The sequence below is a fragment of the Penaeus japonicus genome, unplaced genomic scaffold (genome assembly GCF_977035675.1).
Source record: "Penaeus japonicus unplaced genomic scaffold, GWHDUDI00000001_assembly GWHDUDI00000004, whole genome shotgun sequence".
Classification (NCBI taxonomy): Eukaryota; Metazoa; Arthropoda; class Malacostraca; order Decapoda; family Penaeidae; genus Penaeus; species Penaeus japonicus.
Window position 1 is genome coordinate 8,264,673 of NW_028234406.1, and position 17,500 is coordinate 8,282,172.

The 17,500-nt window shown below is 43.8% G+C and overlaps 1 protein-coding gene across 1 annotated transcript in view; it reads right to left on the bottom strand.

The window, feature by feature from the left end:
* Positions 1 to 17,500, bottom strand: part of LOC122260751 (uncharacterized) — a 66,668-nt gene that overhangs the window by 25,022 nt on the left and 24,146 nt on the right. Inside the window, exons 9-13 of the mRNA XM_086535764.1 lie at positions 4,682 to 4,981; positions 1,888 to 2,184; positions 625 to 921; positions 209 to 484; positions 1 to 81 (exon numbers count right to left, since the gene is read on the bottom strand). The exon at positions 1 to 81 is cut by the window's left edge and continues 219 nt beyond it. Coding sequence (XP_086391890.1) covers positions 1 to 81; positions 209 to 484; positions 625 to 921; positions 1,888 to 2,184; positions 4,682 to 4,981 — 1,251 coding nt within the window. The remainder of the gene's footprint in view (positions 82 to 208; positions 485 to 624; positions 922 to 1,887; positions 2,185 to 4,681; positions 4,982 to 17,500) is intronic.

A 17,500-nucleotide genomic window follows, 5' to 3' on the forward strand; every position in this document is an offset into this window, starting at 1 on the left:
TGGGCTGTGTCCATGTTACCTTTAACTGGTCTGATATGCTGGGCACCATGACAGCAGTCACATCCTCTGGGGCTTCAGGGGCTGGAATGTTGGATTTCTATTTAATTTTTATGTCATTAATATACGCTATATTTCAGAAATTGACCATATGCTTCGTATATTCATATAGATATACCTAAATAGTGGGCTACATGCTTATGATATTTACCGACAGCCATTGATGTATCACTGACATTTCCTTTTCCAAAACCTTTAATCGTCTCAGCCATAATAATAATTTCGTAGGGGACGCAAGCTGTTAGATTTGTTATTTCGTATTCTGTCTGGCTGCTGTTCAGGTATATAGAATGTTCCTGATTTTCGTATTTCCATTCGACCTTGTATCCTGTGATGACGCCATTTGGCTGAGGTGGCGGTTCCCATTTAACCAACATCGATGAAGGTGTTGAGACATTCAACGAAGTAATTATTGGCGAACCAGGAACTAGAAATAGTTATTATGGTTTATATGAGTTACTGTTCGATGTAAACAAAGATTGTATCTGTGTTTGTTATCCGTATTGGAAGTTTAATATCCACACAAACGAATGACCAGCACTAGTTATAGCCAAGTTCCATACTTACTGTCTTGGTCGGTGGTGTTGTTCGCAGCACCTTCTTGACCAAAGCCCCCATCTGTTTCAGATGCCACGTTTACCACATAAGTTGTATAGGCTTTCAAGCCAGTTATGGAGTATTCTGTACTGGCAATAATTTCTTCTTTGCCAACTGTGTCCCCTGTGTCGTTTAGAGACCACCTGACGCTATTTCTTGTAATGGGACACAGGGGTCCAGGAGGCGCAGGCTGGGTCCAGGTCACATCCAAGTGTTCTGACTCGTCTTCCACCATTAAGACTGTGATATTGGACGGTGCTTCCGGTGCTGGGGAAAAGTTTCAGTAAATATAAATCACTGTTTAAAAAAAAGATACTTAGTAATTAGTTCTAGCAAACCACCATCACTGATGCTGATGGTGGTCTTTTGACTAATTCGTTCGGATACATATTTCTTGATTCTGCGGAGTCAAAATACATTGATTTATTAAAGAAACCACTGTTGAAATGCTTAAAATATATATTAGAGTATACACATATACCTGTATGTACATATTTATATATATATATATAGGAAGATATACAGTATATATGGATATATATATATACATATATTTGTGCACACACACACACACACACACACACACACACACACATACACACACACACACACACATATATATATATATATATATATATATATATATATATATATATATACATACACACACACATGTATATATGTATATATATATATATATATATATATATATATATATACATATACATACATACATACATACACACACACATGTATATATATATATATATATATATATATATATATATATATATATATATATATATATATATATATATATATATATATATATATTTATATATATTTATATATATATATATATATATATATACATATCTACATATTTTGTGGTGCTGTGGAAAAGACAGGCGAGGTGTGGAACTGATGGTGTTCATGATCACAAAAATTGATTCCGTATCTGAGAAACATAAATGCAATTTTGCTAGTTATACTTCCTAAAATAAACCAGATTTTCACTCTCTCTCTCTCTCACACACACACACACACACACACACACACACACACACACACGGCACACACACATACACAGATATAGATAGACAAACGTAGATGTAATTAGACATAGATATAGAAAAAGATTTCCTTATGCCGGATTTACATATCTATCCAGATCATATCCTAATTCATATATGTAAAATCGCGGAAAGAAGTGTTGAAATATGATAGTCTCACCTATTGCTCCAGTGTTACCAAAGTCACCGTACTGAACCCCATAGCCCTTCTCGTTGGCAGCTTTGATGACGACGTGGTATTGGGCGCAGGGATCCAGGCCAGTGATGGTGTAGGATGAACTGGCGACGATTTCGGCTTCGCCAGCTGAGCCACCTGTGTCGACTCTCGACCAGCTGATGCTGTTGTTGGTGATGGGGCACAGGGGACCGGGTGGGGAGGGTTGGGCCCAGGTCACGTCCAGTTGGCCTGGCTCTTCATCCACCGTCAGGACTTCCACACTGGTTGGTGCAGATGGTACTGCAAGACATATGAATCATGTATGCATTATCACACACGCACACGCATATATTCATATGTGTATCTATCTATCTATCTATGTATATGTATAAATACATATATATGCATATCTGAAGAAATAAACACACATATATGTATATATATAGATATATGTATATATATCTATATCTATATCTATCTATCTATCTATATATAAATATATATATATATATATTATATATATATATATATATATATATTATATATATATGTATGTGTGTATATATACGTATATTCATATATATATATATATATGCATATATATATATATATATATATAATATATATATATATATATATAATATGCATGATATTATATATATATATATATATATATATATATATATATATATATATATATATATATATGTATATATACACATACATATATGTATATATATGTATGTATGTATACATACATACATATATATATATATATATATATATATATATATATATATATATATATATATATATATATATATATATCAATCATCATCGTCTCTTAAGCCTTTACATTCCTCTTTGAGCACTTGCTAATTTCGTCTCGAGTACCTTGGTCGTAGTCCATGTTTCTGACCCATATGTCATGAGGACACATTGGTCAAAAAACTTTTTTCTTTAGACATAGTGGCAGGCGACCTCTTAATATATTACTTTTTGTACCGAAGGCACTCCATCCTAGCCTGATTCGCCGTTTTATCTCGTCTTCGCAGGATGTACTCGTCTGGATGAGTTGCCCCAGGTATACATACTTGTTCACTATTTCTAGTACTTCGCCCTGTAATTGTATTTGCTTAACAGGGGTTCGACTGTTGAACAAGACTTTAGTCTTTTCCATGTTCATTTTTAGGCCAATCTTCAGACTTTCGCTTAGTAATTGTTGTAATTCATCTGCTGACTCGGCGAAAAGAACAGTGTCATCTGCAAATCTTAGATTGCTTAAGTGCTCATTCCCTATTTTAATCCCTTTCTCCTTCCAATCTAACTCCTTGAATACTAACTCCAAGCAAGCTGTAAACAGCTTCGGTGAGATGGTGTCTCCCTGCCTAATGCCCTTTATTTATTAGTATTTTATTGGTTTATGCGTGGATTTTGATGGCCGCTGTACCATCTCTATATATATCCTCTAATAATCTGCAGTATATTTCCTCTACTCCTTGTTTACGAATTGCATGTAGTACTGCAGTTATCTGTACCGAATCAAATGCCTTTTCATAATATACGAATGCTATACACAGGAGCTTCCTATATTCGTTTGTTTTCTCTCTTATTTGGGTTAGTGTGTGGATGTGGTCTGTAGTTGAGAATCCGCTGCGGAACCCTGCCTGTTCCCTGGGTTGTTTTGAATCTAATGTATCGGTGATGCGGGCCGTGATGATTTTTGTGAACAGTTTATAGATGACTGAAAGGAAGCTTATAGGTCGGTAGTTCTTTAAGTCTTTGGTGTCCCCCTTTTTGTGTATTAAAATTATTGCGTTTTCCCAGGATTTCGGGGTTTTACCGACGCTTAGACATTTGTTAAAAAGATTGGCCAGTTTTACTGCCGCAATCTCTCCTGCATCTTGAATAAGATCTACACTAATGCCATCTTCTCCTGGTGTTTTTCCTCTTTTCATGCCTTTTAGTGCCCTTTTTACTTCCTCTACCGTAATGTTTGGAACGTCTCCAAATGTTGTATTTGTCTCCATAGTGGTTGATCGTTTGAGTGGTATAGGTCGGAATAGAAATCTTCTATCACTTTGATAATTTCATTTTTATTGTATGTCACCTCTTCATTGGGTTTCTTTACTGCATACATTTGATCTTTCCCTATTCCGAGCCTCCTCTTTGTTGCCTTAAGTCTGGTGCCGGAAAGCAGAACTTAATTTATTTTTCGTATATTAAATTTGCGCACATCTTCTTTCTTCTTCTTTTTTATCGTCTTAGTCAGCTCTGCTGATCCTATCTTATCTCTGATTGATGTTATTTTCATGTCCCTACGCTGTTTTATAATTTTTTTTTGTACCTACCGAAAGCTTACTGAACTTTTCTTTTTCGTCTTTACCCCCTATTTCAGTTGCAGTGTCCTGTAATATCTCACTGAATCGGTCGTTCATTTGGTCTATGTCAAGATTTTCTTCGAGAGCTGAGTATTTGTTTCGGATGTTAATACTGAAGTCCGTCGCCCTATTCTTAATGTTAGATAGGTTAACGAGAGACTTCAGTATGAGCTTATTTCGTTCCCTTCTCAGCTGTAATTTAAATCGACTTCTGACCAGTCTATGGTCGCTATATATATATATAATTATAGTGTGTATGTATATATACTTATGTGTATGTATATATACACATATACATCTGGATATATATATATATATATATATATATATATATATATATATATATATATATATATATATATATGTGTATGTGTGTGTGTGTGTCTGTGTATGTTATCATTAGGGACTTGACCTACCCATTGCCCCAGTGGTGCCAACGTTTCCCTCGTTTTGGTCCCCATAACCCTTCTCGTTGGCAGCTCTGATGATGACGCTGTATTGGGCGCAGGGATCCAGGCCAGTGATGGTGTAGGTTGAACTGGCGATGATTTCGGCCTCGCCAGCCTCACCAGTTGTTTCGACTCTCCACCAGCTGATGCTGTTGTTGGTGATGGGGCACAGGGGACCGGGTGGGGAGGGCTGGGTCCAGGTCACTCCCAGTTGGCCTGGCTCTTCATCCACCGTCAGGACTTCCACACTGGTTGGTGCAGATGGTACTGCAAGACATATGAATCATGTATGTATTATCACACGCATATATTTATGTGGCTATCTTTTTATCTATCTATCTATATATATGTATAAATACATGGATACTGGAACTCCCACCGAAGTGGAAGGGGACAGTTAAGTTAGACGAAGAGTTCAGGTGAAGATAAACAGTCAGGAAAATGAAGGAAAGTCGTAGTTAGAGTAGTGGGAGGACGAAACTCCCTGTCTGACTCGTTAAGATATTGAAGTGTCATGTCCACTCAAAACCTTCTGGAGGGCCTGCCAGGTCGGAAGGTGAAAAGTCTTTGTTGTTTGTTGATTCTTCTTCTTCTTATCTGTGGGGGTGAGTAAGTTGAAGAGGGTTGGGAGGAGGGGTCTGGAACTTGGGTTGGAATTAAGGATAAGGAATCTTTATTATTTATTCATTAAATATAGTTAGTAAAAACCAAAAAAAATGTTAGTATTTTTTTTTTTTTTTTTTTTTTTGAAGCGTGATAAAGCGGAAGAGGAAGTGGTGAAAGGAGCTGGAGAGATAGTGAAAAGAAACTTGGGAGGAGATAAAGTGAGAGTTAGAAAGTTAAGTACAGTGAAGAGAGTATTAGCTTTTTATTGGAGTTGGTCTTGAGGAGAAGGAAGTTGAAGTGAATAATGGAAGTGTGTAAAGTGAAGAGGAAGTGATGAAGGGAGCTGGAGGGATAGTGGAAATGAAATTTGCGAGGAGATACAGTGATAGAAGGAAAGCTGAGAAAGGTGGAGAAAGGAGAAAAGATAAGTTGTAAGACCAGGAGAAAGAAGTCAGAGAATAGCTTGCATGTGCGCCCTTAGTAGCTGAACAAAGCGCTCGGGAGGCAGCCAGAAACCAGAACACCTAGCAGGCTATTTTTTAAGGGTTTTTTTTTTTTTTTTTTTTTTTTTTTTTTTTTTTTTGGATTTTTACATTCTGAAGCTCTGCCCACGCTGCACTTCGCCGACCTCGCACGTCACCTCTCACTGCTATGCATGATGTGCCGTGCTTGACGTTGAAGTGGAGCCCTGTGGGTTGGCTTGTAGTCTTGGTTAAAAGGTGTTAAAAATCTTCATTCTTCATTCTTGAACTTGCAGGTCCTCTTGAAGTTTACTTCGTTCTTGTCTTCTTGTCTTCTTTTAGCTTCTCCTCTTCATGGTTGCCTCCTTACATCATCGGTCTCCTGTACCTGATGCCGTGAATATGGCCTCAACTTCTTCAATGCCATTGATTCTGCTGAGGCTTTTGGGCCACCAGGCATGTGTGCCTTCTGGACGAACGTTGAGGCGATTGTAGAGCTCCTCATCCTCATCTTGGATTTTTGTCCATCTTCTTCTGGCTTGATGGTGGAGTCTCTGGTTGATCGCCTCGATCCTTAGTCTTTGATGGATCTCTCGTGCAGTGACTACTTCAGGAAAGCGAATATTCAGAATCCATTTGCCTGCCTGGTTCTGAATAGTCTGTAGCTTCATCATCTGACTTCTGGAAATGGTGTGAGTAGGCACTGGCGGGTATTCCATGATGGGCCGCACTAGGGCTTTATAAATGTAGAGCTTGGTTTCAGTACTCAGTGTCTGGAACCTTCTGATCTTGTTCAGCTGATGTTTAGCTTTGGTTGCTCTATCATTTATGTGAGGGACAATTCCTCTTCTGCTAATTGTTAGCCCTAGTATCTTTCCTTTGTCACAGTAGTCCACTGCTTCTTCGTCCACTATCAGATCTGCTGTCTTGAACTTGGCCACAGGAATGACTTGGAATTTTCTCATGTTGGTTGAGATCTTCCACTGTCTTTCGTATCGATTGATGGTCTCTATGGCTCTGGCAGTTCTGAGTGCCATCATCTCGATCGATCTCCCTTCATACTTGATTATCTGAGTGATGTCGTCGGCATACATATAGTGATTGCTGCCATGTGATGGTTCAGGCAGGTCTGCTGTATAGATTGTAAACAGTGTCGGTGAGAGGCAGCTTCCCTGTGGAACTCCACTCATGAGGGGAATTGCTTCGCCGACTGTATTGCCGACGACTATTCTTGCACTCCGACTTTCAACAAAGTCACACAATAGCTTGGTCAAGGGCGTCGGGAGGTTCAGCCTGATGATCTTAAGTTTCAGGCCTGTGTGCCAAACTTTGTCGAAGGCTTTGGCCACATCTCTCAGAACCACATTGACTTGGTTCCTTTCGCTCATGGCATTGGCGATTTCTTCATATATGATTGCAATGGCTGTTGATGTTCCTCTGCCTGGTCTGAAGCCATGTTGCCTGGGATTTTGCAAATCGTTAATCTCCAGGTGATTTCGCAATCTTATGTTCAGTATCTTTTCAAAGATTTTGCCTGGGACTTCCAGCAGAGATATTGGTCTGTAATTCTCCACTTTTCTTGGATTTTTCCCGGCTTTTGGAATCATCCTGACTCTTGCTTCCTTGAAGTGGTCAGGGAAGTAGCCAGCAGTGAGAGAGGCATTGTATATGTTTGCCAGTCTCAGCAACATCTTGTTTGGAAGATTCTGCAGGATTGTTTTGTTGATCCTGCTTTTGCCTGGAGCAGTTCTATTCTTGAAACTCTGAATAGTTCTTTTGACATCTGTGGGGTTGATCTTGGTCATTAGTGGATCTGTGGGATCCAGTCTAGTGAGGTCAGAAGCAGCTTCTGGATATAGGAGGTGCATGTGCCTTCCTATTTCCTCTATGATGGTCTCCTCGAAATCACTGTCAAAGTTCTCTTCTTCTTCTTCGGTAATTCGGAAACAATTTCTCCAGTAATTTCTGAACAGGATTTCTTGTTCTTCTTCTTCATAAATCTTCTCATCCTGTTCGTTGAGGAGGTAGCTACTTCTGCTTTCACTTCTTCCCATCAGTTTCTTTATTCCTGACCAGAAGGACTGTGGATCTTTTCGGTCCCATTCCACTTTTCGAACAAGTTCTTCCCACTTGTCATTTGCTGCTCTTCTCCAGTGGTTAGAGAGTTCTCTTTGCAAGCTTCTATATCTTGCTCTCAGGTCTTGTGTCCATCCATGAATCCCTGCATAGTGCTGCAGGTGATTCGACTGTATATTTAGCAGTCTTACTTCAGCTGTTAGCCTTGGATGGGGGATAGTCCTGTGGTTGCTCTTGGGTACATGATGAGCAAGTGCAGCTTCAACATCGCTGTACCACTTTTCGACTTCCTCGTCAATCTCTTCCAATGTTGCAGTCCTCAAGTTGGCTGCAGGCTTAGACTGGAGCTCATCCTTGAATCCTCCCCAATTAGCCATTCTAAAGTTGAATCTGCTACAGTTTAGGCTTTTCAGGATTGGGTTGGATGATATCTTGAGGATGATGGGCAGGTGATCACTGGTGCTTGCAGGGCCTGGTTCCATGATCACGTTGTGATGGGCTTGGTTATTGCACAGTGCAATATCTGGTTTGGTTGCTGTGTTCCCTGTGATGTAAGTAGGGAAGTCTGGTCCCATGTGGATTAGATCTCCATCAGCAACCATTCTAGCAATAGCATTGCCAACCATGTTGCCTGCTCTATTGTTTAGCATTGGATGGTTGGCATTGAGGTCTCCCACTATGTATGTGGGTAATCTTCGTCGAAGTAGGCTGTACAAGTCTTGCAGTGGCACAATTGCCCTTCTTGGAGGCAGATACATTGTAGCCACTACTATTGGACCTCTGCTGGTCTCTATCTCCATTGCCAGCATTTCGTCAAAGTCGTCGAGAATCTTATGTTTGATTTCTCTTCTGACTGCTATTGCTATGCCATCACTTGCTTCTCCAGTCCTGTTCCTCTGATAACATAAGTAGGGGAACAGTTTCAGCCTGTCTGTGTCCTTCAAACCATGACTGTTGATCAGGACTACATCTGCATTTAGGGCTCTATACATGCCCGACAGTTCGTTCCTACGAACCATAGTCCACTTGAGGACGTTCTGCTGAACTACAGTGATGGTGTGATTCACTTGGATTTGGCTGCAGGTCCATCTTCATGCCTCTCTTGGGACTCATCATAGCCATTCCTCCTCTTCCTGTAGGTCTCAGGGTCGAGGTAAGTGATAGCCACACCAACGAGATTTAGGGAGGCTGCCCTAATTCTCCTATCTATGATACTGGCACATTCATCAGATTTCAGCCTCTGATTATTGTAGGAGTATTTCATCCTGCCATTTTGATGTATTCTGCAACATCATCATCATCAATATTGCCGTTTGTGACGGTTTTCTCGGCAGTGTACAGGATGACTCCTACAGCTTTGCCCTTTGCTTCCCTGGCCTTCTTCACATTCTTGCACCTGTGTGGGGATGGCACCCTCACATACTGGGGTGCTGGTGCAGTGGGCTCTTCCAGTGGCGGCATTTCTTCTTCAAGAACTGGCAGATCTGGCATTTCTTCTTCTTCAGGTGCTTCTGTGGTTTCTTTGGGGGTTTCTGTAGGGAGCATAACCTCAGGATGCCTGCCGAATTTACATCATTTGGAAGGTCCATCTCAGGGAGGTTATTTCGCCTCAAGGCTAGCTTTGCTTGTTCTGCAAAGCAGCCTGGTTGTGCAAGGTTGGCCAGGTGGGCATGCATCAAGGCAATCAGGGTCTTGACTGCCAGGTTGTTGGGCAGCTGCATGATGGGTGGCTGCGTCTCTTTAATCGCCGTTTTGGTAATTTCGGCTGTGGCTTTGGCTGTCTTTTCGATCGTTTTCTCGACCTTAGCTGTAGCCTTTGCAGTGTTTTTGACTACTTCACTCAGTAGTCTGGACTCTTTCTGGCTTTGGATCTCTTGCTTCTTTTCTACTGCCTTTGTAATCTCTTTCCTTCTAATAGGGCAGCTTCCAGAGAGTGTCCTGTGTTCGCCTCCACAGTTTAGGCATTTTTTGGTGGTGTTCTTACATGCCGTGAACCTGTGTCCGGTCTGACCACATTCACTGCATTTCTCAGCATTCTTCTTGGTACATTTACCCTTTGTATGGCCATATTCATAGCAATTCATACACTGAATTACTCGAGTGAATCGTTCCTCTTCGATCTGGGCCGGGTTTATACTGTAGTTGTAGAGAATCAGTCCTTGTTCTTTAATCTTTTTGGCAGTCTGTATATCATGGAATCGAATCTTAACAATTCCATGTTGTGGCATTTTGTAGACTTCATCGATTTGCAGGCTGAGTTGTCTTACCAGTTCCTCTTTGATCTCTTCATTAGAGTGGCTTGTAATGTACGAGTCCACTTTTTTGACTACAATGGTCATCTTAGCTTTGGTTTCAAGAGGCATCTGGGGGTCAAAACCTGAGCTCTTAAGCTTTTGGCGGAATTCTGGTGACATAATCTTATCTGCATCGGTCAGTGTCTTTGGCAAAACAATGTATCCATTCCTGGCATCAATGATTCTCAGGAAGTGGATTCCATTGCCAAACATCAGAGAGTTCAGTTCCTGCTTTCGAGTTAAAGTCGGAATGCCATCGAGGTTTACTTTAATTTTGGTGGTCGAAGCCATGGTTCCCAACGCATAGCTCGATCCTACCACTGAAAAAAGTCCAAGTCCTGCCTGAGTTGTCAGATTAAGTCCTATCTCTGACAACCTCCTCTTATCTCTGAGGAGCCTAACCAGGTTGGCTATGTAGACGGTGTCTAGCTAGAGTTGGCAGGAGTGTTAGAGTGGCCTGCCGCCGTTCCCTAAGCCTGACAAAGGTGGCAACCTAAGTTACACACTTAGCATGTAGACTATAACTCTTCCTTCAAAGAGTTGTAGATTCTTCTTCTTCTTCTTCTGAGGCTTCTAAATAGCTTCAGCTGGTGCAGGTAAGCTGGAGCAGGTGCTGTTATCTCAGGTGAGGTCAGGTGCTGTTTGAGTGACTGATCCTGATTGAGTCCAACTCGCCTGATGACTGATCCTGATGCTGATGTTGAGTCGCTGTGAGTGACTGATCTGTATAAATACATATGTACATATGAATATATAAATGTGTAGCAGACGGCGATCGCATCCCGACGCACCACCGCATTGGTGAATTAGGAAACACCACCAGCCAATGAGAGCACAGGTCAAACGGCATGTCGCGAGAGTAAAAACGACGCCCGGGCTTAAAAGACGGGATGTCACTTCGGCCGTTGCGCGAGGAATTGCGAACCTCACTGCTCCCTCTGGCAGGGAAACGAACAAAACAGGGGTTAACAGCGTCTGCCTCCTGTTCCCCGTACAAGGGACGCCTCCTCTATCTAACTGACCTGAAGACAAGCATGCGTTTCCTGGTAGACACAGATGAAGAGGTCAGTTTACTCCCTCCCAGACGCCAAGACAGACAGTTTTCAAATAGGAAAAAATAAAATGCACCTCCCCTGGATATTCGTCATTGCGGAAGTGGAGTTCCCTATCCTAGGCGTAGATTTTCTCGAACATTTTGACCTTCTTGCAGACAGACATTAAGAGACACAAGATCACCATCGCAGGAGAACATGCGTCGCCTCAGTGAACGCTCCGGCGCTGGGGCCATCAGGCGCCTCCCTGGAACGTCGATCCCCTATAGGTCCCTCCTGAAGGAATTCCCGTCTCTCACCGCTCCTCTTAACAGCAGTAAGACACCGCATCATTCAATACAACACCATATCCGAACAAAAGAAGCACCTGTCGTTACCCGACCCAGACGCCTGAACCGTGAACGTTACCTTGAAGCTAAGGCCGAATTTTACCACATGGAGAAGCTCGGCTACATGTGAAAATCCAGTAGCACGTGGGCATCACCACTCCACATGGTTAAGAAGGACGGAGGATGGAGACCATGTGGGGACTATAGACTCCTAAATGCTCAAACTGTGCCCGACAGATATCCAGTCCCTCACATTCAGGACTTCTCCCAACATCTCGCTGACTGCAACATTTTCTCTCGCATTGACCTGGTTAAAGCATACCATCAAATTCCAGTAGCAAAGGAAGATGTACCGAAAACAGCAGTGACTACACCATTCGGCCTGTACGAGTACCTGGTAATGCCCTTCGGCCTGTGCAACGGTGCCCAGTCGTTCCAGCGTTTCATGGATGAAGTAACCCAATGACTCAGCAACACCTTTGTTTATATCGACGACGTCCTCGTAGTGAGTACGGATGCAGACTCACACAAACAACACCTCAAGGACCTCTTCAGGCGCATCTCCGAGTTCGGCATCGTCATCAACCCGGAAAAGTGCGAATTCGGAGTACAGACATTAACATTCCTCGGACACACCGTCAGCGCGACGGGCATCACCCCCGACACATCGAAGGTCGATGTCGTCAAGAAGTTCCCACGCGCAAAAACGCAGCGCCAGCTACGACGATTTCTTGGCATGATGAACTTCTATAGAAGATTTCTCCCACAGGGTGCACAATTGATGGCACCCCTCCACAACGTACTAACACCGACAAGGAAAGGACAGCGCCAGAGGGACATCGAATGGACCGACGCAACTCTCGCGGCGTTCGAAAACTGCAAGGCCGCCCTGGCCACAGCCTCCTCCCTCACCCACCCACGCCCAGAGGTCCCTACAAGCATCATAGTCGACGCTTCGGACACGGCCGTCGGGGCCGTCCTGCAGCAGTTCGTCAACGGTCAAGACTGCCCCCTGGGATTCTTCTCAAAGACACTACAACCGAGAGAACGGAAGTACTCGGCATTCGGTAGGGAGCTTTTAGCTGCTTATCTTGCCATAAAGCATTTCCGAAGCGAGGTAGAAGGTCGCAGCTTCCATATTACAGACCATAAGCCTCTCATTTACGCGTTAAGATCTAGGGCGCCGAGGCAAAACCCGCGGGAAGAGAGACACCTAGATTTCATCTCCCAATTCTCCTCCGACATTTGCCATATAAAGGGAGAAAACAACCAAGCAGCAGATGCGCTTTCCCGGATAGTAGTCGCAAACACCACCTGGCAGAATACTCTGATCGACTTCGTTGAGGTCGCAGCAGAGCAACGCAAGGACGCCACACTCCAAGGCGTCCGCGATTCCACGTCGCTCCGCCTTTGGCCACTCACACTCGCAGATAACATCATAGTCGAGTGTGATCCAACGAAGCCCACCCCACAGCCATACATACCACCATCCCTCAGAAAGAAATGCTTCGACGTTTATTATCAGCACCACTGAATTAATGCCACACATAGACTCATCACCTGCAAGGTCGCGTGGTCTGGCATTAATTCCGACGTCAGGAAATGGAGCCGTACCTGCCTGCAATGCCAGCGATCAAAGGTAACACGCCACACAAGATCACCTGCCGCTACTTTCCCTCTCCCCAGCAGACGCTTCCAGCATATCCACCTGGACATCGTGGGATCACTCCCGACGGACCAGTCATTCCCTTACGTCCTCACGATGATAGACCGCTTCACCAGGTGACCGGAAGCAGTGCCACTGAGGGATATAACAGCAAATTCGGTGACAAAGGCGTTCATCTCTACATGGGTGTGTCGTTTTGGAGCCCCCAACACCGTCACAACTGACAGAGGCCCCCAGTTCGAGTCTGGCCTTTTCAATCACCACACCCGCACTCTCGGCTCTCGTCGCATCCGCACTACCGCGTACCACCCGCAAGCGAACGGGATGGTAGAGCGCCTCCACCGCCAGCTGAAAACCCTTCTCACCAGACCATCAGGGATAGGCTGGGTAGACCAGCTTCCACTCGCACTTCTTAACATCAGGACTTCTTTCAAGCAAGACCTGGAGTGCACGGCAGCCGAACTGGTCGTCACGCCACCGCAGGGTTCGGACGACCCCAGAGCTTTCGTCCGAGAGTTAAGGACCCGTATGGAGACCATACAAGCAAGACCTCCCAGAGCAATGCGTAACAGCAGCATCTACGTACCACGAGACTTGCAGGACTGCTCCCACGTATTGCTGAGGAATGAGATTCCAAATTCCAAATTAAATAAGAAAAGAAGGTGAAAAAAGGATAAATAGCGCGAAGATAAGTGGGAAAGTGAAACTAGTAAGAGAGGTTAAAGAGGTGGGGCGAGGCCACCTGCTTGTTGGGGTCTTTTTCATTCATGCCTGAGCGTGGGGGGTGGTGAGGGGGGGGGGGGGGAAGGGGTCCCGTTTCTGTGGCTGAGAGCCTGGGAAGCTGAGCCGATCGTGAGGGAGACTGGGGCACCTGTGACCTTGTGGCCAGGTGAGTAAAGCTGAAGGCTAAATAGAATAAATAAATAGCTGAAGGCTAATTATAGCTGAGGGCTATTGACAAATTAAAGTTAATGAACGAAAAGGTTAAACTAAGTCTAAAACATAAGATGGAGCAGAAGCTAAAATTAGGTTGAACACTTAACTTAAAATAAGAACTTAAAAACAAGAACGAAACAAAACGGGACATGAACGAAATCAAAAACAAATGGCTGAAGAAGAGGGAGTGGCTAGATAGAGGCAAAAAGAGCAACCTGGTGATGATGTGGCGAGGAGGTGAAACATAGGTGAGTAAATATATACAAAAGAGAAATCGAGTAAAAGGTTCATGGTTCATTCATCTGGTGGGGGCGGTTTAATTCTGTGACGAAGCCGCCCCTCAGCCACAAGTATGACGGTCCTTTCAAGGTCATTGCACGCACCGACAAGACCCTCACTATCGGCACGACACGCGGACCATCCACCGTCTCCATCGACAGAGTAAAACCCGCTTACATAGAGCACGCCACACTCTAAAAACCAGCAGGGTCCACGACCCTTTCTCCCTATATATCTGAAAGCCACAGGGCCTATGGTACTCCGCTCGGCCAGCCCCGCTGCCCTCACTTGGTAGGGAGCTGTGTAGCAGACGGCGATCGCATCCCGACGCACCACCGTATTGGTCAATTAGGAAACACCACCAGCCAATGAGAGCACAGGTCAAACGGCATGTCGCGAGAGTAAAAACGACGCCCGGGCTTAAAAAACGGGATGTCACGAGGAAACGGCAGTATCCCCACACAGGTGCAAGAATGTTAAGAAGGCCAGGGAAGCAAGAGGCAAAGCTGTAGGAATCATCCTGTACACTGCCGAGAAAAACATTACAAACGGCAATATTGATGTTGAAGATGTTGCAGAATACATCAAGAATGGCAGGATAAAATACTCCTACAACAATCAGAAGCTGAAATCTGATGAATGTGCCAGCATCATCAATCTCGCTGGTGTGATCATTACCTACCTCGATCCTGAAAGTTACAGGAAGAGGAGGAATGGCTATGATGAGTCCCTAGAGAGGCATGAAGACGGACCTGCAGCCAAATCCAAGTGAATCACACCATCACTGTTGTACAGCAGAACGTCCTCAAGTGGACGGGCATGTACAGAGCCCTAAATGCAGATATAGTCCTGATAAACAGTCATGGTTTGAAGGACACAGACAGGCTGAAACTGTTCCCCTACTTATGCTACCAGAGGAACAGGACTGGAGAAGCAAATGATGGCATAGCAATAGCAGTCAGAAGAGAAATCAAACATAAGATTCTCGGCGACTTCGATGAAATGCTGGCAATGGAGATAGAAACCAGCAGAGGTCCAATAGTAGTGGCTACAATATATCTGCCTTCAAGAAGGACAATTGTTCCACTGCAAGAATTGTACAGTCTACTTCGACGAAGATTACCCACATACATAGTGGGAGACCTCAATGCCAACCATCCAATGCTAAACAATAGAACAGGCAACCAGGTTGGCAATTCGATTGCTAGAATGGTTGCTGATGGAGATCTAATCCACATGGGACCAGACTTCCCTACTTTCATCACAGGGAACACAGCAACCACACCAGATATTGCACTGTGCAATAACCAAGCCCACCACAACGTGACGATGGAACCGGGCCCTGCAAGCACCAGTGACCACCTGCCCATCATCCTTAAGATAACATCTAACCCAATCATGAAAAGCCTAAACTCTAGCAGATTCAACTTAAGAATGGCTAATTGGGGAGGATTCAAGGATGAGCTCCAGTCCAAGCCTGCAGCCAACTTGAGGACTGCAACATTGGAAGAGATTGATGACGAAGTCCAAAAGTGGAACAGCGATGTTGAAGCTGCACTTGAGTACCATGTACCCAAGAGCAACCACAGGACTGTCCCCCATCCATGGCTAACACCAGAAGTAAGACTGCTAAATATACAGTCGAATCACCTGCAGCACTATGCAGGAATTCATGGATGGACACAAGACCTGAGAGCAAGATACAGAACCTTGCAAAGAGAACTCTCCAACCAATGAAGAGAGCAGCAAATGACAAGTGGGAAGAGCTTGTTAGAAAAGTGAAATGGGATCGAAAAGATCCATAATCCTTCTGGTCAGGAATAAAGAAACTGATGGGAAGAAGTGAAAGCAGTAGCAGCTACCTCCTCAACGAACAGGATCAGAAGATTCATGAAGAAGAACAAGAAATCCTGTTCAGAAATTACTGGAGAAATTGCTTCCGAATTACCGAAAAAGAATAAGAGAACTTTGACAGTGATTGCGAGGAGACCATCATTGGGGAAATAGGAGGGCACATCCACCTCCTATATCCAGAAGCTGCGTCTGACTTCTCAAGACTGGATCCCACAGATCCACTGATGACCAAGATCAGCCCCAGAGACGTCAAAGTAACTATTCAGAGTTTCAAAAATGGAACTGCTCCAGGCAAAAGTAGGATCAAAAAAACAATCCTGCAAATTCTTCCAAACAAGATGTTGCTGAGACTGGCAAACATATACAATGCCTCTCTCACTGCTGGATACTTCCCTGACCACTTCAAGGAAGCAAAAATCAGGATGATTCCGAAAGCCGGGAAAAATCCAAGAAAAGTGGAGAATTACAGACCTATATCTCTACTGGAAGTCCCAGGCAAAGTCTTTGAAAAGATATTGAGCATAAGATTATGCAACCACCTGGAGATTAACGATCTGCAAAATCCCAGGCAACATGGCTTCAGACCAAGCAGAGGAACATCATCAGCCATTGCAATCATATATGAAGAAATTGCCAATGCCATGAGCGAAAGGAACCAAGTCAATGTGATTCTGAGAGATGTGGCCAAAGCCTTCAATAAAGTTTGACACACAGGCCTGAAACTTAAGATCATCAGGCTGAACCTCCCGACGCCCTTGACCAAGTTATTATGTGACTCATTCGAAAGTCGGAGTGCAAGAATAGTCGTCGGCAATACAGTCGGCGAAGCAATTCCCCTCATGAGTGGAGTTCCACAGGGAAGCTGCCTCTCACCGACACTGTTCACCATCTATACAGCAGATCTGCCTGAACCATCACATGGCAGCAATCACTATATGTATGCCGACGACATCACTCAAATAATCAAGTACGAAGGGAGATCGATTGAGATGATGGCACTCAGAACTGCCAGAGCCATAGAGACCATCAATCGATACGAAAGACAGTGGAAGATCTCAACCAACATCAGAAAATTCCAAGTCATTCCTGTGGCCAAGTTCAAGACTGCAGATCTGATAGTGGACGAGGAAGCAGTGGACTACTGTGACAAAGGAAAGATACTAGGGCTAACAATTGGCAGAAGAGGAATTTTCTCTCACATAAATGAAAGAGCAATGAAAGCTAAACATCAGT